Below are 26,078 nucleotides of genomic sequence, written 5' to 3'. Positions count from 1 at the left end.
AGGATGCAGCGCTGTATGTAGCGTCCCCTTTCCAGGCGTACAGATGGTATTGCCTCGCCGAAGACCTCACTTCCAGAGCAGCCATTTTGGATCTCGCTGGCTGGCTGCTCGGGCAAGGGGCGGGACCTAGGCCGGATCTGCCTGTGATACCGGTTCGGGGGTAGATTGTGGGGCGCTGGAGTGGAGCCGCCGCCGCCGCCCGGTGATCACAGCGCCCGCCCGCCCCCGCCATGTCGGACTTCGACAGTAACCCCTTCGCGGACCCGGACCTCAACAACCCCTTCAAGGTGAGGGCGAGGCCGGCTCCCAGGGGCTTCGGGCGGCTCCCGGGGCGGAACAGTCCTTCCCCTTCTAGCTTGGGGCCGGTGCGCCTTCTGTTCGCTGAGGGCGAACGCACCCCGCGGGGGGCTGCCTGCGCGCCCGGCCTTCCGCGGCAGGCCCGGGAGTCTGCCTTTGTGCCCAGGAAAATAGGGCAGAGACGCCTTCAGGTCCGCACCCCCCGGCCTGCCCAACAGCCCCGCGCTATGGGGCTCCCGCAGGCCCTGCCTCCCTTCCCCAGGCTGGGTAGGGGGCCGGACACCGGAGCGGGGCTTTGCCCTGTTACACTGTAGCGTCTCCCTTCGCCCGGCGGCGGCGCCCCGCCGCGGCTGTTGGGAGGAGGCCATGGAGACCGCTGGAGGAGGCTGTAGCTCTGCGTCCGGGAGAGGGGTCGATAATCGCTGTAGCAACTCTGCAGGCTTGTCCCATAGGCACCAGGCAGTAGATGTTACGCAGCGGATCTGTGTACAAGTGATCGCACCCCTTCCAAGCAATAAGTGCTAGACGATCGGGCTGATGTGTAATAACAAAAAGGCAAAGGCAATATGATCTAAAACAAACCCTAGACCTGGTGTTAGTCTTCTAAAAAAACACATTTCAGTCACCACCCATAAAAACTTCCACATCAAAGGAAATACGTTTGTTTGTTTTGTTTTTAAATTTTACGGTTGGTTCCTTCATATTCAGTCTTCCCCCCCGTCTGTTAGCAAAGATTTCATTTTTCTGGTCTCCATTAGGTATTTTGTTATAATGCAAGGATTTATAACCATGATCTGCAGTTATGGCACCAGTTACCTTGGACTGGACTTAAAGTTAAAAAATTAAACAAGCCACTAGATCTTTCCTTTAGTTTTCCTACCTTCCTCAAACATTCAAGTTTTGTGCTATTTCCCCTCTTAAGTTTTGCTAACCTTGCTATTTCTAAAGCACATGTTGTAATGGTATTTGGGCAGCAATAGGAGGCAAACCTTTGCTCTCTTTTTACAAAATTAAGATACATAATGTAAGGGTCTTTGAAGATTTGCACTTCTTGGACTGCTGTTTGTAATATTCAGGGTTGAGAATTCCTCCTTCACTATCCGTACAGCTTCAGCCCTCAAGAGTTTGCTCAACCTCCTTTTTGGTTACCCCTCCCTTTCCTCTTAATTAGCTGTTTTTATGGCTCAGGTGTTCAGTGTCACAATACAGGGCAACTGCACCTGTATTCCTCCTCTGGGCTAGCAAGAGCACCCACTCTAGCCTCCTAGCTGCAGACTGCACAGCTCCCTGCTTATACTGTGAATTCTCCAACAAAGTCAGCCTGCTTTGCTTTTCTCTTCAAAGATAGTAAACAATGTTATTGTCAGTTAAGTTACCCTCAGCTCTTTTTAATCAAGTACAGTTAAGGTACAGTAACTCCTCACTTAAGGTTGTAGTTATGTTCCTGAAAAATGCAACTTTAAGTGAAACAATGTTAAATGAATTCAATTTTCCCATAAGATTTAATGTAAATGTGGGGGGTTAGGTTCCATGGAAATTTTTTGGGCAGACAAAAGGCATTATATACTGTACTGTGCTGGTGAGGTGCCCCTGGCTTATCCCACACAGGCTGCAGACAATGAGACAGGCAAGGATGCTAGGAAGCACCTTGCGCAGCAGCAGCTCCCCCCTGAAGAACAGGTGCTGACTTTGCCAGGGGATGCTCCAGGCCTGCCTCTTCCCATGCCTGCTCCACTCCAGGCCCACCTCTTCTCACCCCCACTCCACCTCTTCCCCGCTGCATCCCCACTCCTCCCCCTTCCTCCCAGTGCTTCCCTGCTGCCAAACAGCTGTTTGGCAGCACTTAGGCTTAGGACTTTCTTTAAGGGAGAGGGAGGAGCAGAGACACGGCGCTTCCCGGCTCCTCCCCCTCCTACCAGTGGTGGATTTAGAGTTAGTGGGGCCCTGTGCTCAGCGTCATTTTTGCCCCCCCCCCCCCATGGGGGGTTTCATAGGTCTCACCCCCACTTGGAGCTGTTGGGTTCCAATGTGGGGACCTGCCTTGGTTTCCCTCTAAACTAAAATCCTAGTTTAGATCTGGTAAAACTGCCACCACCCAATCAGTTACGTGGATTTGGACACAATCCTTCCCCAAAATCCTAGGGGATCCCAAGAGCCCCAAATCCATGGAGTTCTTATACCCAGGAGAAATAAACCATTCCCCCCTGCTTCCTCCCCCCTCCCTTTTCCTAGGAGAGACACCGGGACCTAACTACAGAGGGATACCTCCCCCTCCTCTTTCCCTGAGAATCCACCCAAAGAAAGATCAACCAAGTCCTTAATAGAAAAGAATTTATTAAAGAATAAAAAGAAAAGTCACTGTCTCTGTAACCAAATTGGAACAATATACAGGGTCTAAACTTATCAATCTCTGGAGAGAATTCCCCCTCCCCCTTTCTTTCTCAGTGAAAGCAAAGTAACAGCAAACAGGAATAAACAATTTCCTTCAGCAAAACACACAGTTGCAAATGTAGAAATCAAATTATAAGACTAATTCGCCTTTCTAATTAATACTCACTATTGAATAGTAGAAACTACTCCAGGAGAACTTGGAGACATGACTGTCCTCTCTTAGATCCAAAGAGAGCTCTGAGCAAACAAGGAACACAGACAAAGGCTTCCCTCCACAGAGATTTGAAATTATCTTGACTCTGATTGGTCCTCTGGTCAGGTGGTCATCAGGTACTGCATGTTAACCCTTTACAGGTAAAAGAGACCTTAACCCTGATCTGTTTATTTATGACAGGGGGGGAGCATTCTCTCATCTTCTCCTGCCCCCCCCTTATTTTTTCTCCATTCTCTTCCTGGGGCTGAGGTCTGGGGGTGCAGGTTCTGGGAGTTAGGGTGTGGGAGGGCACTCAGGGTGGGGGTGTAGGAGGAGGCTCAGGGCTGGGGCAGGCAGGAGGTACAGAACACTTACCTGGGGCAGCTCCTGTTTGATGCAAGGGGTGTGCAGGTGGCTCTGTGCAGCGCGGCACCACTCCCGTGGCCGTGATTCTGGCAGTCACAATTCTGAGATTCTCTCCAGCTGGCTTTGAAGGGGAAAGCACCGCTTCTCTCAGGCCACTGGCTGCACAGCTGCCCCTGCTCCTCCTGAGTCCTCTGGCCCATGCTCGCACGACTACATTACGAAAGGGGCTTTAGAGCTGCAGGCCAGGGCCCCTTTAGCCCAGGGCCCTGCAGCCCCTAAAGCCTCTGCATTCTGGGTGGTCCTGCCTGCCGGGGAGGGGCAGCTTTCCTGCTCATTCGCTCCCTCCTTCACTCCCTCCTAGAAAGTCCTAAGCGCCGCCAAACATATGTTTGGCGGCGGGGGAAGCGCTGGGAGGGAGGGAAGGAGGGGGAGAAGGCGGAGAAGAGGAACTTGTGCAATGCTCCCTTATAAAGTCAGCCAAACGACGTTATAAGGGAACATTGCACAACTTTAAACAAGCATGTTCCCTAATGGAGCAGTGACATAACTTCGAAACAACGTTAAGCAGGAGGACGTTAAGTGAGGAGTTACTGTATAAGCATTTCAAGAAAAAAATATTAAAAATAATAAAAGATCCTACAGTTATGCTAGTAAGCTTACTAGAGATCACTCCCTCACTCCAGCAAGAGCTCTGGTTGGTGATTAGTCCTTTGAACCCCACAGAAGAATTTTCCCTGTGGTCACAAGTTCATCCATCACAGCTTCAGCTCAGAACAAGCACATAAAGTCATGAATAGGTGAGTCTCTCCTTTATCCAGTTTTGGTCTTTGAAGAGACTGTGAATAGGTAACGTATTTCCTTCTCAGAGTGAAGCTTCAAAAGGCTGAGTTCCTGCATTACCCAAGTAGGTGCATTTGCATATCCTGTAAAAGAAGTTACATACAATCCCACAACACTGACAGCTTAAATCACAAATGTGTTCTGAACACAATTTTTGTGTTCTGAAATATTTTATCTATTATTTTACCTGCTATTGGTAAAATGCTTTGAGATCTATGGATGAAAAATGCTATATAAGAGCTAGTTGTTAGTAATAGTAATGCTGAAGGTTAGAGATTAAAGTGATAACAATGATTTCCCCCCCTCAGTTTTATTGTGTACATTTTATAACTTTATGTATAATAAATTTAACAATTTAGCCTTTTTCACCTGTTTTGTATGTCTCTTTCACATCTAGGTGGTGGTGGGATGGGGTTTAAGTGTAACCACAAACTAATGAGGGGAGACTGCTTGGTCAGGTGTGTCTTGTGGCAGAGTTTCTACTGAGCAGGTGGATAAAGATTGTTGATTATTTATTTAAAAACCTCAATTTTAAAATTAAATAAAATTAATTACATTTTTCTTTATTGGCAATAAATATGAAAATTTACCTGATAATTGGAAATTTACAACCTATGTTATGGCCTACAGTTATAATCTATTAAAATTTAAATTAAATACAAAAAAATTAAGCAATACCTGTTGATTGCCAGTTTTTCAAAAAAGTCAAACCACTGAACTGCCCATTCTGAGAGTGCTTTGAACATGGCTGAATTGCGCCATGTTCAAACCATTGTCAGGCTGCATGGAGAAGAAATGCTTGTGATCTCTCAGTCCTCATAGTAATGAATGTAAACAGCACATCTATATTCATGCTATGATTTCAAAACCAGAGCACTAAGGCAACCTGCAAAAAGGAAGTTTGAAATTAAGCAGAGACTTCCCCTACATTTTTTTCATGGAACACTGCTTTTGGGCTCTGCTAACTAGTGCTGACTGGTGGAATAAAATAGTGTTATTAATCTGGGATGATGAGCAGTGGCTGCAGAACTTCAGGATGTAAAAATCCACTTTCCTAGAAATCTGTGCAGAGCTCAAACAGGTGCAGTGGAACACCTACATGAAAGCTGCCCTCAATATTGAGAAGCATGTGGCCATAGCTATGTGAGAGCTCATCCTCCTCACTCCCCCTCCCCCCCGATTGCTACTGGTCATTAGCTAACCCATCAGAGATGGTAGTTCAACAATTAGGACTGTTGTCATGAAGGTGTGCGCTGCTGTCTAGAGCAGAGGTTCTCAAACTGTGGTCCATGGATACAGCTCCATTCATGTGATCCGTGGATAGTTCCCTGTAAGGTGCGCACCTGGGCGGCCGTGCACAAGAGAATGAAGGGCTGCCCATCTAATTAGAGGAGCTGTGCAGGTGTGGCTCCACTAATTAGGTGCATGTATCATGGAGAAGATGCACATGTGGGGAGAGGTGGGGGAGATAGGAGGTAGGTGGTGGGGGGCAGTGGGGTGAGAAGAGAGAGGAATTTGGGACCTGCAGGGCTGCGGTGGGCAGAGAAAGAGGTGACTTTCCCCAGCTCCAGGGCTGCAGCTGCTGGGGAAGAGACACTCCCCCCTCTTCCTTCCTAGCTCCAACTCTGGGGCTGCCACAGCGGGTGAGAGAGGGAGACAGACCCCCCTCCTCCTTCCCAGCCCCAGCTTGGTAGCTGCTGCTGAGTGGACAAGACTGCTCTCCCAAACCACAGTAACTCCTCGCGTTAGGTTCCAGGGAAATTTTTTTCACCAGACAAAAAACTGTATATTTATATAGACATACAGTATACGTTTTAAACAATTTTTAATACAGTTCACAGCTGTGATCATTGTGAAGCTTGGTTGAGGTGCCGAAGTTAGAGGGTGGAAGAGGGAGGGATATTTCCCTGGGAATGCCTTGCTACTAAATGACGAACTAGCACTGGGCTGAGCCCTCAACGGTTAACACGTTGTTAATGTAGCCTCTCACACAAGGCCGCACGAACAGGAGGGAGGGAAGACAGCATAGCAGACAGAGACAGACACACACCTTGTGTGGGGGGAGAAGGAGAGAAATGCACACTGCCCCTTTAAGTAAGCTGACCCACTCTTTAAGGGCATTGTCTTTTTAAGTGGATCAGGAAGTTTAGACAGCAGCTGCTGCCCCAGGTGCTCTCTGTCTCTCTCCGTCCGTGTCCCCTCCCTGCTCTATATGGAGAAGGGGTAAGCGGGATGCAGGAGTGGGAGGAAGGGGGACACCCTGATATTAGCCCCCTTCCTCCCACTCCTGCACAGCAAGCAGTAGTCTCTGGGAGCAGCTCAAAGGCAGAGGGCAGGAGCAGCACATGGCAGTGCAGGGAGGGACAGCTGAACTGCCTTGATAGCCTGCTGGGCAGCTGCAGCACAGAGAACTTAGGGGATGGGGGAGCTAATGGGGGGAGGGGCTGCCTACCAGCTAGCTCTAATGGGCTTCTCTTCCTGCAAGCAGTGGACAAAGCAAGTGGCTGCCAAATGATGTTAGAAGGGAGCATTGCACAAACTTTAAACGAGCATGTTCTCTAATTGATCAACAGTGTAACAACGAAAAAACTTTAACCAGGATGACTTTTAAGTGAGGAGGTACTGTACTGCAAGTGATTTCCATTACATTTGGGGAGAGCCATGGAAACCATTAAGGCCATGCGTTAATGTGCTCCAAGGCTTATAAAAACTCAATGAGTCCACTGTGAGTTTTTGAGTTGGTGACACACATAATGTGAAACCAGGAGAACTTTGCCTGTTTCTACAGGGCTCTGTTGCATTTGCACAGCATAGATCCTAAACACTAATTTAAAATACCCATAACCAACCACTTGATGTTTTACTTCCCTTCGTATTTTCAGTATTGTCATTTGTTTGTGGTTTTGTGACTTTATTACTTATTTTTACTGTTGTGTGTGAAATATCAAATTTAGACTGGATATCTCAGAGAAGTTGCATAAGCCTGAGTGAATGCCCTTTACTCTACTCTCCTTTCCAGTATCAGAAAATATTGTATTAATATTGCAATGAGAGTGTGACTGTTTCTAGTTGACTCATAGATTTGTATAGCATCTTAAAGCTGAGCTAGGTGTGCAGATAATATGCATGCAAGAGGGATGTTTTGTGAACTGCAAAAGTCTGTAGCATCTTAGTGTTTTGGCAGATGTTTCATTTTTTGAGAGCCGCTTTCCCTGAAGGGTTAGTGGTCTATGGTAAGAGTAGGTTATTTAATTGGGCCTTTGGTGGTGTTTTATTTTAATTCACATTTAATCCAGAAGCGAAATGTGTTTCTTTAAATTGGTACCCTACTACAGTACATACACCTCTACCCTGATATAACGCGGTCCTCGGGAGCCAAAAAATCTCACCACCTTATAGGTGAGACCGTGTTATATCGGGTACACTGTGCTGGACTGGACCGGCTTCCCCAGCGGTGATTTAAAGGGCCTGGTGCTCCAGCCGCTGTGGGGAACCTGAGGCCCTTTAAATCACCGCCGGAGCTCTGGCAGCAGGGCTCGGGCAGAGATTTAAAGGGCCCGGTGCTCTGGTTGCTGCGGGGAGCCCTGGGCCCTTTAAATCACCACTGGAGCTCCAGCAGCTGGGCTCGGACTGGGATTTAAAGGGCCCGGGGTGCCACACGAATTTGGATATAACGCAGTAAAGTAGCGGAGCTCGGGTGGTGCTTTAAAGGTCCCGGGGTTCCCCGCTGCTTTACCACGTTATATCCAAATTCGTATTATATTGGGTTGTGTTATATTGGGGTAGAGGTGTACATAGTTTTAATTGGTCACATTTTTCAGCTGTGTATGCGTGGTTTTCATTGAATGCAATTCAGCTAACCTACTTATATTGTATTTATTGGTCATTATTGTCTTGTGGAAAGATATACTGACTGTACCAGACCCTAGGGCTTTTTCAGTTCTGTCCAGTAGGTAGGATAGTAGTCAACCCCCAGAAATGGATTTGTGGTTGAAAATGGGTTCTTTTGAAAAGAAAACAACAAATAATCAAACCAGTGACTGTGCGATCAGTGAAAAGTTCAAAATCGAACATGAGAGTACAGCAAGCGAACATACATCTGCAAAGGAAATTTTGAGTGCAGCCCTGGGTTTACCAGGAACCAGTATGAGTACCGGTAATGAGAATACACTGAAATGCCAATAAACGATAAGACAATACCATTCAAGCTATATTAATTTACGCTTTATAGGGACTGGTGAACAAGATGAACCAAGGCCACAATGTGTGTTATGCTACGGAGTCCTGGCTAATGAAAGCTTGAAGCCTGCAAACCTCCTGCGCTATTTGACGACAAATCATGCTGCTTTCAAAGATAAACCTCCTGAATTTTTTCAGCGCTAACTGAATGAGTTGAAACAAGGGAAAGTAACAATGTTTGTTCATGCAACAGTAAATGTAAAGGCCCTGGAAGCTTCATATTGTGCAAGCCTTCAAATCCCCAAAGCGGGGAAGCCTCACACTATTGGGGAAGAACTTATTCCGCCTGCAGCTAAAGAACTTGCGTTAATAATGTGTGGCGAGAAGATGGCAAAGCAGTTAGATTGTGTGCCTCTTTCAAATGAGACTGCCACACAGAATTCAAGATCATAGCATCATAGAATATCGGGGTTGGAAGGGACCTCAGGAGGTCATCTTGTCCAACCCCCTGCTCAAAGCAGAACCAATCCCCCGACAGATTTTTACCCCTGTTCCCTAAATGGCCCCCTCAAGGATTGAACTTACATCTCTGGATTTAGCAAGCCAATGCTCATACCACTGATGTTAAAGACATTCTTGTGAAACGTGAACAACAGTAGGTATTTTGCATTGCAATTGGATGAGACGACTGATATCACTGACATTGCAAATCTTGCATACATCAGGTATGAGTGGAAAGGGAAAGTGCTGGAAGATATTTTGTTTTGTCATTCAATGCCAAGAAGAACAACCACCAAACAACTTTTCCAGTTACTAGATGAGTTTGTGAAGGAATGCAGTATTGATTGGAAACATTGTGTTGGAGTATGTACTGACAGTGGAAGAGCAATGACGGGAAGACACAGTAGGATAATGGCTCGTATCTGCGAAGTGGCACCTAATGCCACATTGGTGCACTATAGCATTCATTGAGAGGCACTAGTTGCCAAGAAAATGCCAGTGGAAATGAAGGGTGTTTTGGACTCTGCAGTGAAAACTACTAATTTTAATAAAAGCTAGATCTATGAATTCTCAATTTTTTAGTGTTCCATGCAATGAAATGGGAAGTGCTTATGTACAACTTCATACAGAAGTATGATGGTTGTCAAGAGGCAAAGTACTTGTTTGTTCGAGCTACATTCAGAAGTACAGCTATTTCTAACAGACCATCCATTTCAGTTCACAAGTTGTTTTGAAATTTCATTCTGGCTCTCGTGATTGGCTTACTTCTCCGATGTATTTACATAGATTCATAGACTCTAGGAGTGGAAGGGACCTCGAGAGGTCATTGAGTCCAGTCCCCTGCCCTCATGGCAGGACCAAATACCGTCTAGACCATCCCTGATAGACATTTGTCTAACCTATTCTTAAATATCTCCAGAGATGGAGATTCCACAACCTCCCTAGGCAGTTTATTCCAATGTTTAACCACCCTGACAGTTAGGGACTTTCTCCTAATGTCCAACCTAAACCTCCCTTGCTGCAGTTTAAGCCCATTGCTTCTTGCTCTATCCTTAGAGCCTAAGATGAACAAGTTTTCTCCCTCCTCCTGATGACACCCTTTTAGATACCTGAAAACTGCTATCATGTCCCCCTCTGTCTTCTCTTTTCCAAACTAAACAAACCCAATTATTTCAGCCTTCCTTCGTAGGTCATGTTCTCTAGACCTTTAATCATTCTTGTTGCTCTTCTCTGGACCCTCTCCAATTTCTCCATATCTTTCTTGAAATGCGGTGCCCAGAACTGGACACAATACTCCAGCTGAGGCCTGACCAGCGCAGAGTAGAGCGGAAGAATGACTTCTCATGTCTTGCTCACAACACACCTGTTAATGCATCCCAGAATCACGTTTGCTTTTTTTGCAACAGCATCACACTGTTGACTCATATTTAGCTTGTGGTCCACTATAACCCCTAGATCCCTTTCCGCCGTACTCCTTCCTAGACAGTCTCTTCCCATTCTGTATGTGTGAAACTGATTGTTCCTTCCTAAGTGGAGCACTTTGCATTTGTTGTTATTAAACTTCATCCTGTTTACCTCAGACCATTTTTCCAATTTTTCCAGATCATTTTGAATTTTGACCCTATCCTCCAAAGCAGTTGCAATCCCTCCCAGTTTGGTATCATCTGCAAACTTAATAAGCGTACTTTCTATGCCTAAATGAGTTGAATGCTGGGTTGCAGGGAGTTTCAGTGATTATATTGGATGCGCGAGACAAAATCCATGCAACAATCAAGATACTTGACTTGTTTGCTAGTCACGACAAAAAGGATGATTTCAGCGTATTTCCAACATTGGAAGGTTTTCTGTCTGAAAATGAACTGGTGCTTGACCAAAAAAAAAAAAATGAAATTGAAGAACAAGTTGTTGCCTTGAAGCAACAGTTTGAAGATTACTTTCTAGTAGAAGCTGAACCAAACAACTGGATTTGTAATCCTTTCGGAATTGAAATCAGTGAGCTGCCTTCTGGTTTGTTTAGTAAGGCACAAGAGTGCTTGTTGGAGCTTTCTTGCAACAAAACATTACGGTCAGAATTTAAGACATTCCGTAATTAAGTTCAGTTCTTTGAATCCAAAAGACTACCCAGAACTTGCAGACAAAGCAGTGCTGTTTTTTTTAATGCCATTTGCTACTACATACCTGCGTGAGACAGGATTTTCATCATTTACAGCCCTTAATCCAAATACAGAAGCAGGATGAATGCTGAACCTGACCTAAGGCTAAAGCTGACAAACATTACACCCGGCTTCCCTGAACTTTGCTCACAAAAACAGACACATCCATCTCTTTAGGAAGGTAAGACTACTGATATTAAAATGAGTTGTGTGCTTTTATTTGTAGAACAAAAAAACGTTTAAGGGTTTTTTTTTATATAATTCTTTAATCCAAAGCTCTTTACAGTAGTTAGCTAATGGTACAAACAACATTTGGAAAGATAGTTAAGTGGTCCGCCGAGACCATCAGCAATTTTTAAGTGGTCCATGGACAAAAAAAGTTTTAGAACCAGTGGAAAGAGTTCTGTCCCCCTGGGTCAAAAGATTGGGAAATGTACAGGAAATTAACATGTTTTCACAGTTGGGTTTCCCAACTTGTAGTAGGGTCAGTGATGGGACTCATGTTGTTCTTTGCCTCCTGCACCTGGCCTTGAAGTTCATAAATGGAAAAGGGTACTTCTCCATGGTAGTGCAAGGCCTCGTTGATAACCACAGAAAGTTCCACAGTATATCTGTGGAGTATTCAGGAAGGGCCATGCCACCAGAAAGTCTGGACTTTCTGCAGTGACGAGTGGAACTTTTGCATCAATGGTTCTGTCATTTCATCACTCATTCTGGGTGAAGCCTTTTACTGAACACTTTGCTAGAAGAAAGGAACTATGTATCTATACACTAAATAGTTGCAAAAATGACTGTAGAATGTACATTTGGAAAATGGAAAATAGATGGAAGATCCTGAGGCTGATGAGAAACATCTTTCTGTTATGATAGCTGCTTGCTGTGTTTCGCACAAGTTTTGTGAGACGAAGGGAGAGAGCTTTGCAAATGGAATGGAGCAAGTGCTGGGCATGCTGGGTGAAGATTTTGAAAAGCCAAATGGAGACATTTACCAAATGATGCATTTACTCGGGGGCACTGAGGACCCAGGTGCCATTGTAAAGTGTGTATGTGGTTTCTGTGTAAGCCATTTATTAGCATGTTTTTTCTTCTGTGGATGTCTTGATACAAGAATTTAATCATAGTTGATAAGTGAGTGCATTAAAAACAAAGAACAATATAATGTGAATATAGTGTTTATATCATGCTAGTGTCACTGTTGTGACATTGTGCTGCACACTTCAGTTAATGGTGCAGGACTCAGAACTGTGACTGTAAACACTTCCAGTACTTCAGTGCCGATGAATACCAGTTTGAATGTTGTGAGCAGTAAAAACTCATTTCAGAATTCATAAAGCTGTGCAAAGATAGAAAGTTTCAAGGTCATATGATACAAGAGGATTGTTTGTCTCTCCATCCCTAGCTGTTTTCTGTGATGCTAGTCATTTCTCTTGTCCTTTTCTCTCTCCTTTTCTCGATGGTGGTGCTATAGGGAAAAAGTGTGTGTGAGAGAGTGTTGGGGGACCCAAGCTGTTGAAATTGTAGCCTGTATGCTAACACTGATAAAATGTTGCTTTTCCCTCCTCACTTTGAGATTTCCTTTCCCATAGGCTCTTCCCAGTCTTGGGTGAGATTGGAGATAAGATGTTTATACAATCTTTTTCCTCTGTGTAGGAGCCCCCAGTTCTGAGAGGTGGGTGGCAGGAGAAGAGGAGAAAGTGGGGGGGTTCTGCCAGTGTGGGATAGGGGAACTAAATTTCAAATGGGTTGTGAGTGATAGGGTGGCAAGTTAAAGAGGCTGCATCAGTGAGTCCTAGCAAATGCATGTGTAGTTCTGCAGACTGTCCTTATGTTGGAGGATGTTATCCTGTGTTGTGTCCCCAAAAGACAGAATCCTCCTGTCCAGAAAGGCATGGCTGCCCCAAATCTGGTGCAGGAGTGAAAGGGAACCGCAAGCAATATGGGCAGTGCCAAGAGAGCTGCAATGCCATTCAATCTTTGTGCCAATTAGAGCACTATATGTGCTTTTAAGTTTTCATATTTAACACCTGCAGATCAGCATAAGGTGTACTTCAGAATGAATAAAATTCTGCAGTACATCAAAGGGTATGTGTGTGAATGGTTAAGCATCTTAAAATCTTTCATTTTGGAAATGTCTAGCATAATTTTGGCAATTTGATTCATAACTCATGTTAGCTCAAATCTTTGATCATTAATGAAACTCTGAGTTAGAAACATGATGTTTTTTGTGTGTGCATTTTCTTTTCTGTATTTGCTGCTAAAATAAGTGTCTTTTTAGAACAGTCTCCAGTGGGGAGTGGGGAAGTCAACTGGGTGGGTGAGACCAGTAAATGCTGCCGTGGGACTGTGTGTGGTGGTATACAGCAAGCTTAAGTGGTGTTTGTGTATTGACATATTTATAGAAGCAAAGGCATGAAGAGTTCATACAGTCTCTAGCACATCCTGTCATTTTCAGTAGTGCAATGGTTAGGTGTGGTGTTTAAAAGCTCAGGAAGCAGAGTGAAAGTAAACTTTATGGTGCCTGAACTAAGCTGTTCAAACCCAGCTGGCAATTTTACTGTAATATCATTGCATGCTTGCTGGAATTGATCCTCTCCACAGTTTGGGTCTTTTGCCTGTAGTTCAGGTTGATCCTTTTTTGATGGAAGGTGCCCCCTGGTCTTTGAAACTGTTTGCTCCCAGGTTCACCAAGTCAACAAAATCCTGGTTTGAAGGCTCTATTGGGGAATCCACAATATGCTGTTGTTGAGTGGGATGATCTCCGGCAAACACATGGTCCAGCGTCTCATAGTACCAGCAGACGTTGGTAGGTCTCTTAGTGGTCCCATAGTACTTACTAGTCCTGTGTGCCAGCTGGAGCTCCGTTGCCTTACTGTGGCTCTGGGGTGTCCCAGCTGTGCTTCCTGTCCTGCATTTGTTGTTATAGCTGCTTGTTTGTACAGCTGGTAAGCGACTGCCATTCAGATGCGACTAACTCAGCTTCTCTCCTCAGAAGGCAATGAAGTCCTGGATCTCAGCACAAGACCGTAGTGACACATGAGTCATGATGATCAATAATTAGGCTTGTGAACTTCACACAAGCTGGAATAGCAAAAGACAAAATCTTGCCACACTCCAGCATTTGAATGGGGAGTTGACCTCCAGTCAGGATGATCCCAAAGTACTAGAGAACGCACAGGTAAACAGGATCCTAGGTAGCTAGCAAAGTAGTGTGGGAAACAGGAGGAGGACCCGGCAGATGTGCAACAGTTTTTTTTCACACCTACCTTGCTGTGGGTAACCTCATCCTGCATATCTGTAAACCCACTTGCAAAGTGGATTTAATGTGCATTAAAACACCACATGATTTCCATCCAAAAACATTTTTTGTTGTTGCCAGATATTTTAATGTGAAATAACTGAAGTTAATACACAAGAGATTTGAAGTATACACAAGCCTTAAACTATGCCTTTCTGTGTGGCATCGGCTGGAATTAAAGGAACTTATTTTATAGTATAACACTTGTTAATTTTCAAGTTATATTCTCTCTTTGTGGTATTATATTTTTGGCACATGTAAACAATACTGCACAGAATGGTGTTAATTTTGGGATTGCTAAATACTTTTACATGGCATATCTGAAAATGCTTCTGAATTTTTTAAAAAATTGATAAGCTTTCAGATTGATAGTATCCCTCTTTAAAACAGGAGTCTATAACCCAAGCTCAGATATTTTGAGGGTCAAGAAAAAAGGAAAGAGAAAAATAGGTAATACTTATGGGAATAGTAATAGGAAACAGATTTTTCAAAACTTTTCAGGAGATTGGTTTTACAGTGAAAACTGTACTGGAAAAAATGTATCCAGTGTACTATTTCAGTGAATTAGGAATTATACGTGATATTTTTATAGTGCTAATACTATCACAGACTATTTTAAATTACTCATTTTTTTCATTTGTTTTATTCTTCAATGAACTTTATACAGTAAACTTGTCTATCTTGAATGGATTTGGTCAATGTGGACTATATCTTGATTTATTTTTGTATAAATCATGGCAATAAAACCAAAATTTCTTTCTGAAATGAATTTCAAACCTACTGACCTTCAGTGTCCTGCCTTTTCCCTCCCTAGGTTTCTTTTTACAGTATTGGAAATATAGAGTGGAAATGAACACCGCTGTAGTCGCCAATAAAACACCACTCTACTAACCTCAAAAATGCTTCAGATAATTTCATAAAGTTCCAAAGACTATGAGGCTACAGTAACACTCAGGCCAGTTTCAATTTTGTTTTGTTTTTTCTTGTATATAATTCTGGAGTAATTCCATGTAGAAGAGTGGATTTACTTTTGGCATGCCCCCTTGTGGTTGGGTGTGGCATGGCAGCTCTCTCCTGTCTAGCACCCTTTGCTGATGGTCACTTGAGTCTCATGGTGGTATGCCTCTTCCGGAGACTCAGCATGCCAGCCAGGTCATGGTTTAATCTTGCACCGTGCCGGAGTAACTAAATTCAAACAACATGCAGTGTCCTTACAAGAAGGCCTTTAGCCTAAATCTGGTCCTTGTGGTCCTAGTGCCCTTCTCTCAGGCCTCTCCGTCATCCTTGTCCCCTTCTCAGGGTATCATGCTGTCTTACCAGTTGCTGGTAGGGGAACCTGGGCCCTTCTACTACACCATTTCCTGTAGCCAGCAGCCAAGTTCTGCTTTGTTCATCTCCTTTCTGCTGCTTCTCTAGACTCCTTCCTGCTGTAGCCTTTTCCAGGCTTTCTCCCCCATAACCTCCCTAGGTCCATCATATTTTTAGAGTCAGGACTCTAAGGGCCCTCTGTTGGAATCCCCCAACAAAATCCCAAACCAGAAAATATAAACTTAAACCCACTTCTGCCTTCATTGGGCTTGACCTTTCGTCTCTTTAGTTTCCTGTGCCCTATTTCTTGTTTAACTGCCTTGCAGCGCTCTCTGCTGGGAAGTTCAGTTCCTGCTGTTCTTTTAGGACATGCCACCTGTCTGTCTTCTGGTCTCTTGCCTTCTCTGCTCAGACAAGGATCCCCGAGGTTACTCTCCTGGTCTCTCTCCCTGACTCTTCTGGTCTTCCTACGCTCTAATCCCAGAGAGTAACTGCAAAATTCCTTTCTCTCTTTCTGCAGCTCTTTCTTCTCTAAACTTCCTTTGTTTATAGTCCTCTACCAGTGCTTCTCCCTCCCCCTCCTCCCATCACCAAAAGCTAGGCTTCATCAATTCAGCCTGGCCCACTGTCCAGGTGCAGGCTGCTACTCAATTGGCCTCAGGCCCACATTAGCCCTATCTCCACCTCTGTGGTGTACACTCCCCTCACAATAAATATATATTGGCATTATTTCAGTGAATGGCAATGATTACTGAGATAGGAAACTTCCTTTCAGTAGCTGCATACTCCAGTTGCTATCAGAAGGTTTTGCTTCTACAGCGACTGCAGGATTGGGCTCTGTATCCTGGATCTTTCACGGAGCCCTGCACTCTCAGTTTCCTGTTTACTTCATTGTGGTTCTGAGCAGACACACAAGGTCTGCAGTTCAGAGCGCAGTGTGAGATTGGAGCATAAGGTAGGCTTAATTCAGAAGAGTGAAAGTTAATTCTCATACAGAAAAGTCATACTGCTAAGTAATGGGTGTGGTAAGAGAACATGAACAGAATACAGTTATATCTTGCTAAATTATATCATGGCCCCTGATCTTGCAAATACTTCAGCACATGCTTAACTGGATGGATTGAACTCAGTGGGATTACTTATGTGAGTAGAGCCAAGGACGTGCCTAAGGACTTGAGTTTACCTTGAGCTAACACTGCAGTGACTCCCCTGCACACACAAGTCTCTAGCTGCAGTTACCTGAGGCTTTACACTAGAGCGCTGATGGTGCTGGAGCTAGTAATGCAGTGAGACTCAGCTACTCTGTGCTGCTGATACAGATGTGTGCAGATTGGGTGTTTCACATTGTTGTTACTCTTGCACAAGCTAAGCTAACTCAGGATTAACTTGAGTGTACGTTATTTGAGCTAACACTGTGGTGAAGACAAGCCCTGCCTGTTTGCCATAGTTTGTTAAAATGTTTCCATATGGCATTTCCATAGTCTTTTTTAAATCCCAGAATTATCTCTGCTGCCTTATTGTGTATACGTGCATTACAATTAATGCTCGTCCTGCGCACACTGAAAATATACCCAGTGAATTTCTCTGTATATACTTCTTTACTGTAATTGAACGCATATATGTAAGATGTGGTTTTACTATCCTGCTATACTTTGATTTTAAAATATTCTCATCTCTTCAAATCCTTGCCAAGTTCTGTATTGGAGATTTTAATGATGCAGGTTTTCTTTTAACTTTTACTAAATAGGGGTTAGAGCTTTTAAAATTATACTCAGGGGTGAAAGTAACTTAAGGGACTTACCAGTACGCAGGGCGCCCGGGGTCCTGAGCAAGGTCCAGGGCGGCTCAACCGGAGTGGGTGTAGCTGGGGCCAGACTACCCCGGCCAGCCCTTTAGCGTGGCCCGGTGGCGATTTAAAGGGCCCAGGGTTGACAGCCGCTGCTAGTGCTACCCCAGGGTGCCGGTAGTGATTTAAAGGGCCGGAGCCCTGGGCCCTTTAAAAAGCCGCTGGAGCCCCAGGCCGCTGCTACCCTGGTGCTCCAGTTACGATTTAAAGGGCCTGGGGCTCCAGCTGCGGTATCGGTGGTCGGGAACCCTGGGCCCTTTAAATCACCGCTGGAGCCCCATGGTAGCAATAGTGGCAGTGGCGGCTGGAAACCCCGAGGCTCTGGCGACGATTTAAAGGGAGCCCTGCTGCTGGGAGCCCTGGGCCCTTTTAAATTGCTGGGCCTCAGGGAGGCTGCTCCTTTTGGCCCCCCTCATCAGCCCTGCCAGTACTGTTGCTGTGTACCGGCTCTTACTGGTACACCATACCATACTGGCTTACTTTCACCTGAGTATGCTACATGTATCCTGTACTAGTAATCCTGGGACATGTTTGATAAATGCTCAACATTGGAAGAGGGGGAAGGTATATACAGAGCAAAATAAAGTGTTGCACTAGATTATTTCACCAATATGTTACTATATAGAATGTGTTCTGTTGACTGTTTGTTAAGGATAAAGAAGAAAAACACTAGTTCAGTAAATGAGCTGTTGAACTTAAACTAAATAGAAAGGGACTGGAGTATCCCACATGTTAATATAAGCTGTTTCTTAGCATATTTCTCTATTGTAAGATTATCTCATGTTAATAGAAAAATAAAATTTTAATGGTCTGAAGTACTTTTACATGTTTAATGTGGATTAAATTTTTAACTCAGCTCATCTGTTAGGCATGTGATTTTCATGAGGGATTCTTGACCAGCAGTGACTTGGTCAGTCACATGTTTAGTATGTATTGCTGCAGAAGGAAGACACTAAAACTTTTATACTACTATTAAGGTGGCAAAAACTTTGGTGTAGGTTTCAGTCAAGTGGGCTTTGTTGTGAAAAGTCAGATTGTTTGTTTGTTTCATCAGCATCTTCCATCTGAGACCTAAAATTATGAGAGAAGAATTCAAGCATGGAAAAATCTTTGCAGTATTTTGCCTAGTACACTTATTTGACTTCTTTAAAACAGTAAATTTCCCCCTCCCCACCCCTCAATAGGTGGCGTCTTTGAACTCTTTGTAACCAATAATAGTTGAGTGTATGGATTTTGCTGAAAATTGTACCCTCCTTCCTTTTTTTTGTTTTGTTTGTTTTTTGTATGTATGTGTGTCTCTCTCTCTATGGGGTATGCTTTACTCTGTGTGGGGTACCAAATGAAAGATTGCAGTCTTGTTCTTTGAATCACTAGAAGCTATGCATCAGAGGCAAAGATTTTAGCATTCTACTTGTCAGTAGGAACAGAGAAAACATGCATTAAAATAGGGAATCCCCAGTGAACTGGGTAGGCAGAGTGCCCTTTAAAACTGTTCTAAGAAGTTCTCCACTGTCATACTTAGGGACTTTGCATTAATAGAAGTTGTATTCACATAATCCAGGTCTAGTAGGTAAAGCTAAGTGAATTGCAGGTTATTGCAGGAGATATATAGAACAACTTAATTGCAAGTTGAATGTAAAAAGGAAAGGGGTCCAGTGAACAGTTTATAATTGAAATGAAGAAGAGCTGTTTGTGTAAGTAGTGTTGGTCATTGACCAGTCAAATAATGTAAAAATGGTGAAACATTTAAAACATTTAAAAGTTATTAAAACAGTAGCAAAAGTGAGACTTTATGGTTTCTAGTAGACTTAGCCTTAGATTAATATTTATGCCTAATTATAAAAGTTACTTAACTGAATTATTTTTACTCAGAAAAATGCAAAACACAATGAAATTAAATTCTACAAAATAAAAGGATAATTATTTTAGCAAAGGTTAGCATTTGAACTTGAATATTATTCAAGAAGACATTTACAAAAAAATTAAACACATAGCAGCTATAAAACGTCATTTTAAAATGCATTTATGCTAGGCAGGCAGCAGGCTAACTCTTCAAGCATCTTGCTTTTCATTATCTTTTTTTTTTTCTTTATCAGCTTCAGCTGTTTCAGATAGATCTTTGTCATCATCATTAAATTGATCAGTGTATCCTTCCTTATTTAATGAATATCGATACAACTCATTTATCATTTTCTCTGGTCTTAAATTATAATACAGGGGTGGCCAAATTATTGACCCCTGGAGCCGCATACAACAATCTTGAGACGTTTGAGAGCCATGCCTGCTGGAACTCGGGGCTCCTGCCCTGTGGTGGGGTGGTGAGGCTAGGGGCTTCTGCCCTGCGGGTATATGGGGCCTCAAGGCGTCTTCCCTGTGAGAGGGGCCTGCCAGGGTTCAGGGCCTCGGCACGGCAGAAGGGGTGTCTTGGGGCTTCAGCCCTGTGGGAAGTGCATGCCAGGGCTCGGGGCTCCAGCCCCACAGGAGGCACCTGCCAGGGCTCAGGGCTTTAGCCCTGCGGGAGGTGGCTTGCTGAGGCTCGGGGCTTCCCCTTTCCCATATGAGGCTGTAGTGGGGCTGAAGCCCTGAGCACACACTCCCCGCTGAGCAGAAGCCCGTACCCCCACCACCCCACTGTAGGGCAGAAGCCACGGGTCCCTTCCCCCCAATCTGGTAGGTGGAGAATATGTGGAGTTGGGAGGGCTCCATGAGCCACACTTTTTAATTGTAAAAGAGCTGCATGTGGCTTACAAACTGTTTAAATTGTCCAGCTTCCGAGCAGTGGAGATCTGTTCTATTTCTGGTTTTGAATGGATGATTCTCCAAACTAATTTAGTTTTGTTCTGCACATGCACATTGTATGTGGAGATATTAAAATATTTTGTCACTGTAGCTAGAATGCAAGGAGGACACAATCCAAGTTATATTGCTTGAGCTATTGGGATTGCACTCCACATTGTGTTACGACTGAATGGGCTGCTTGTTTATAATTTGCTACCTCCATCAGAATTGTTTTGTTTGTGTATAACCTTTAAAATTTTCAACAACTGTAGCCTATACATATAAGAGTTTGCTAAGTAAGGCATAGGTGGTATAAGTTAAGGCAATAATTCAATGAGCCTACAACTCTCATGGCCTGTAAGTTTGGCTAAGCTGTTGTCTAAGGCATAAATGCCAAAAAGCCTTAGCATAAGTAGCTAGCCAAGAGTAACCCTAGATCACAAGATAGAATGCGAGTTGACTAAATTGCTGGTAGGCAATCACAAGATGCTAGTTTATACCAGCTTGTGATATATTTAGTTAGGGAGATCAGCAGAAATGTTTGACCACAGGGATGCATGGTAAATAATTGAGGCATAGGCTTATAAACTTGAGGTAAAAGGATTAATAACCTATGGAAGAAGAGCACCCTAACATCAGTAGGGTGAGGAAATACAAATAAGGAAAAGAGGCTGAAATCCCTACTTGAATGTGCATTGGGCACAGTCTCATCAGCATAACACACGATAGAAGTTGTATTCCAGCCTGTGTGCTTTGGGAAGGAGAGATGTAGCCCTTTGGAGATGCCAGGATGGCAACCATTGGTGATGGTGTGGGGAAAGATGAGGAAGACGATAACTAACACTTTAGGTTGTTTTGCAAAGATTGGTGTAAGTATATGGATGCTCCGCTCATTCTGTATTTTCTCTATCTGCTTTGCTAGGTTAAAGTGTTTGTGATTTTGCTAACTGTGATAAACAAACGGTTATAAATATAGTCTGATTTCCTAAGTGAGACTTTTGCAACCATGCACACTAGGCCTCCCAACTGAACAAAATTTCTGATAATACTGGACCTGATCTTGGCACAAGAACCTACCAAATTTCAGAGTGCTAATTGGGGAAACTAAATCAATAATATAATCAATAGATCAAGCAACACAACCACTGGGAGGTCAGAAGCTAATTGAATTGATCATCAGAAAGGTTTTGGCTCTAAAAGCATGGCTTAAGAAGGTAGATAGCATTTTTGGAGGGATACTATTTTATCTCCTTTCCTCTTAAGCTTTTGGAAATGGACTGTGTTCAGTATTCTAACCAATTTGTTTCTTAGCGTTCAGGAACTCATTTTTGGCATCAGACGTAGAATTATCCATTCCATATTCTGAATGGACTGAGCTACGGATTCGAGCAGTGAAATGAATTCAGTTTTGCATTCAAAAGACATTATCAAGATGTTAGTGTGGATTACTTGGGAGCAACATCTAGCCCCCTTCTCTTCAACAGCCTCTGTCTGAAGAGCCTTCTTGCATATGTGAAGATCTTTGAGACATTAAAGAGAAGTACAACAAGACTTGGAGTGGATGAAATGGAGTGCTATGCAAAACGATGCTGAAACATAGCTGCTGGTACTTGTTTGGTTTTGAAAAACTTGATAATACTTTTTTTCTTGTGATGAGAAAGTTGTCAGATCTTCATCACCAATGAAAAGCTGGATCATATGAGCAGCACATCTGTAATGCAGAAGGTGTGGATACTCATTTATCAATAAAGCTCAAGGAGTTTTCATATTAGCAGTGTCAGTCACAACCAACGTAACCTTCCATGGACCTAATTCACTAATTATATTTTTACTCTTTTTTAGGGGGAAGCAGTGTTTAGTAAGTTAGAAGCATAAAGTTATCAGTTTAAGGAAAACCACTTACGTAACATACAAATGTTCCATTTTTGCACTGCTGCTGTTCATAGAGTCTATTTGAGTGATTGCTCTTACCTCATTAATTCCTCCTTAGGGTATGTTTGCACAGCAACTAGACACCCACGGGGGGGGGAGGGTCCCAGAGCACAAGTTCCAGACCAAGCCCGGCAGTCTACACAGCAATGAAAGGGCCCTGTAAGCCCGAACTGGCTGGCATGTGACAGCTGCGGGTTTTTCTTTGCTGTCTCGACAGACATACCCTTAGAAACTATCCACTGGTTTCCCTTTCATCTCTGCATCAAACAGAAACTTTTTTGTCTTTACCTTCAAGATCCATCATTGTTTAATTGGCCTAGCTTTAACTCATTCTGAATTAAAAGGGGCTTTAATTTGGTTTAGCTTAATTCACATACAAATTGAATTAAATTAAAGTAAACTAAACTAAGGACACTTTAATTGTGATTAAATACCTGTGGGGACCTTGTTAATGTGGTTTAACTACTCCACTTCAAATACCTTCAGTTAGTTTGGGTTAATTTTCCTGGGTGTCCCCTAGGAGACAAGCCCTTTGTTCCTGCAGTCATTGCTAGCCAATGTTACAATGGCATAGTAACCTTGTTTTGAGAGAAAGTAAACCTTCCGAAGGTTTTTACCCATTTTCAGAAACTCTGGGGGTGGGAGGGGTGGAAATAACCTATTCTCACTGTTTCTTCCTTTGAATATTTACTGTTGTATGTGTACTACATGTAAATACAAACCACTCTTCTAAAATGAACCTAAGCAGCCTTAATTTTTTTCTACTTTTCACAAATCTATTTGAGCTGAGTGGCTATCTCCATAGCCTGTCATTGCTTCATTTATTCAGACAGGGTTGCTAGATTGGGATGTATTATGCTCATTGCACTTGCCATCCTTGAACTGTGGGAACCAGACTGAGTTCATCTTTGAAATAGTGCATTGATTATTTGGAAAAAGCCAAGATTAAAATGTGCTCTTCAAGCAAATAAGTTACTGACTTAGGATAATAGTGTAATAACTATATCGGGGTAGTAAGTTACTTTTTGTCAAGATCCAAATTTCTTGGTCAAGGTATAGTCGAAGTCCAGACTCCAGAGTAGATAATAATTAAAAAAAAACCCAATAATGATAAGAAAAAGATTTGGGGTCCATTCAAAAGCATTTGGCCTGTTGTCTACCTATTGACTACCCCTGAACTATACGCTTCAGTAGGTGGCTGGCTACTAAGTCATCCACTGGACTTATCTAGCATTCCACATCTCTACAAACTGTAAAATGACCACTGTCTTTCTGTTACTGTAATGCATGATTAATGTATGGCAGTGGTTCCCAAACTGGGGTTCGTGAACCCCTGTGGGTTCATGAACTGTTACAGGGGGTTCGCAGGAAAAAAATCCCTAATGGCGGACAGAGCTGTCCCTAGGAATCCTGGGCAGCACCAGGCCAGCAGCCCAGAGCCCCTGGACTTCCAAGAGCTAAGCAGATCAAAGCAAGCATATCTATCACACTGAGGCTGTGGCTACACTTAGCACTTCAAAGCGCTGCCGCGGCAGCGCTTTGAAGCGCTAAGTGTAGTCAAAGCACCAGCGCTGGGAGAAAGCTCTCCCAGCGCTGTCCGTACTCCACCTCCCTATGGGGAATAACGGACACGCTGGGGCTTTGACCACACTGGCACTTTGCAGCGCCGCAATTTGCAGCGCTGGAGAGGGTGTGTTTTCACACCCTGCTGCAGCGCTGCAAATTTGTAAGTGTAGCCAAGCCCTGAGGAGATTTAAACTTCAAGACTTCTTATTAAAAAAAAGGAAAGGGAGATGGATATTTTTTTGCTGTTTTTAAAATTAACTAGGCAGCTAGTGTTGTTTTTTAAATTATTATGAAGAACAAGTTGTTTGCCTGCGCTGCTCAAGACCTGAATGCTTGTATAGGAGGAACTCTTTGAGTTGGCTTCTTAAATATCTTCATGCTGTGATGAAACATAGGAGCCTTGTCTTATAACAGGCTTATTCAAAGTGATACAAGCTACGAAAGTGAGATCTTGGAAGAGTGTTGCTATTTTCATAATGTAATAAAAATACTGTGATAAATAATAAATAATAGTAAATAGTGTGTAATAAGCATGTCATGAAAACAAATTATATATTTCCAAGATCACTGCTTTTATAATTTATACTCAGGGAAAGGAGAAAATCCCTGGAAATATTCATTTTTAGGAGGGGTTCGCGAGACTTGACATTTTAGTGAAAGGGATTCACAGGTTGTTAAAGTTTGGGAACCACTGATGTATGGTGTATAGACATGGATAAGAGTAGGAAGTCAGACATGTCATTTTATAATGGCAGTGAAACAATTGTTACTTTCTTGAGATAATTACATGTCTGCATTGATTGAAGATACCTGGCTTTTGTTCTTGTCTCTCACAGTACACCAGAAAGCATATAATTCTTCCCAGAAAAGGATTCACTAAATGTAAGTGTTGTTCACAACTCTGTCTGAGGTCCAACATACAGGCACTGGCTTCCTCCTTGTCCCGGGGGTGCTGAACCCTGGATTTGCCCCAGGCTCCACCCCATCCCCCAAACAGCCACCTCGCCTCTTCCCACCTCTAATCCGCCCCACCCCACCTATTACACACATCTTGTCACCCAGTTCCACCCTCTCCTCAAGTATGCCCCATGCCCTCTCCTCCTCCTCCCAGCACCTCCTGCATGGCTGTGTCTGTGCTGGGAGGGAGGGGGAGAGAGTTGATCGGGGTGGGGGGGCTGCCAGCGGGCAGGAGGTGCTGGGAGGGAGGGGAGCTTGGCTGCTGGTGGGTATTACGCACCCCCTAATTTTTTCCCTTGGGTCCTCCAGCCCTGGAGCACCTATGGAGTTGGTGCCTATGGTCCAACACATCAGAATCTTTAGTGTAGAACTATAACATCAGGGAAGAAAATAGTACACTTCAATATCTTAAATCTTCCTGCTTGGAAGACTTTTTGGTTATGTTTACACTAAAGAACACAATTGTTTGTGGTTCAGATAGTGCAAAACAGTTGATTGAAGTACAAACAATTGAATGCATCCACAGCTAGCTAACCTGAGTCAGTGTAAGGCTTGATCTTCCTGTAAAAGTTTTACCTGCATATCTACATCCATCAAGGATGGGGGAAAAACAAACACACACATCCTTGACAGACAGAGCTATGTTGCCAAAACCCTGACTGTAGACGCTGAGTGCATCTTTCGAGGTAGCTAATGTTCAAGGAAGTGGTGTTCCTCCACCAGTAGAAAAACTCCTTCTGTTGGTTTCGTCAGCGTCTACACTAGGGGGTGATGCCAGCATAGGCTCCACAGTGTAGAGAGAGCCAGAGGCTTGCCCTTGTGCCCACACTAGTGCTTTCTTACACCTATTTAGGCAGGGTGATTCTTGTTTGACAGCTCCCTCAGCTTGGTGACGTGCTTAGTTCACTGGTTGGAAGGTTTTTTTTTGTCCTTTTTTGCCATACCTTCTATTGGGTTTTTTTCCCCCGCTGTGGCTCTACAGGCTGTCAGAAATCCCATTGTGGATAATACAGTGAAGATTACACTCTCGCCTTCTGCTTACTGTATTTAAAAATTTCCTTTATTCCCGCTTTCCCCTCATATAACTCCAGTAATTCCTCCAGCTCTACAGCTCTTTGGCTGGCAAACTATTATTGGAAGTTTTGCTCTTCACATCATCAGCTGACAAGACACAGATAGCTCTCTGTCTGAGCCTGTAGCAGGAGATGAATAGCCTAGTAACATAACTCCTAATAGCCCTTCAGGTCTCAGCTGCCTCCCGCTTTCTCCAGGCCCTATTAGATTGGAAGAGATCAGGGAAGTGAAGAAGTTGATAGCTGAGGGACTGAGTGCTTACTGTCAGTTCTGTTCCTTCTGCTTGCAGCCCCGGCTGGTGGTGATGTTACTTTGGCAAACTACTCACTGTTGTTGAAACATGAGTCTTTTGTAGATTGAGAAGTTGCAGAACCAGCGATCAGAAAATTACTAGAGTGTGTG

General features: G+C 43.7%; 1 protein-coding gene across 1 annotated transcript in view; it reads left to right on the top strand.

Moving 5' to 3' along the window:
- The window catches only part of SCAMP1 (secretory carrier membrane protein 1), an 80,113-nt gene continuing 54,035 nt past the window's right edge, over positions 1-26,078 (top strand). Inside the window, exon 1 of the mRNA XM_045022509.1 lies at positions 1-287. Within this exon, the coding sequence (XP_044878444.1) occupies positions 231-287 (57 nt within the window). The 5' untranslated portion in view covers positions 1-230. The remainder of the gene's footprint in view (positions 288-26,078) is intronic.

Source organism: Mauremys mutica, chromosome 6 (genome assembly GCF_020497125.1).
Source record: "Mauremys mutica isolate MM-2020 ecotype Southern chromosome 6, ASM2049712v1, whole genome shotgun sequence".
Taxonomy (NCBI): domain Eukaryota; kingdom Metazoa; phylum Chordata; order Testudines; family Geoemydidae; genus Mauremys; species Mauremys mutica.
Note: the sequence above shows the minus strand (reverse complement) of the source record. Positions and strands in the feature narration are given on the sequence as shown.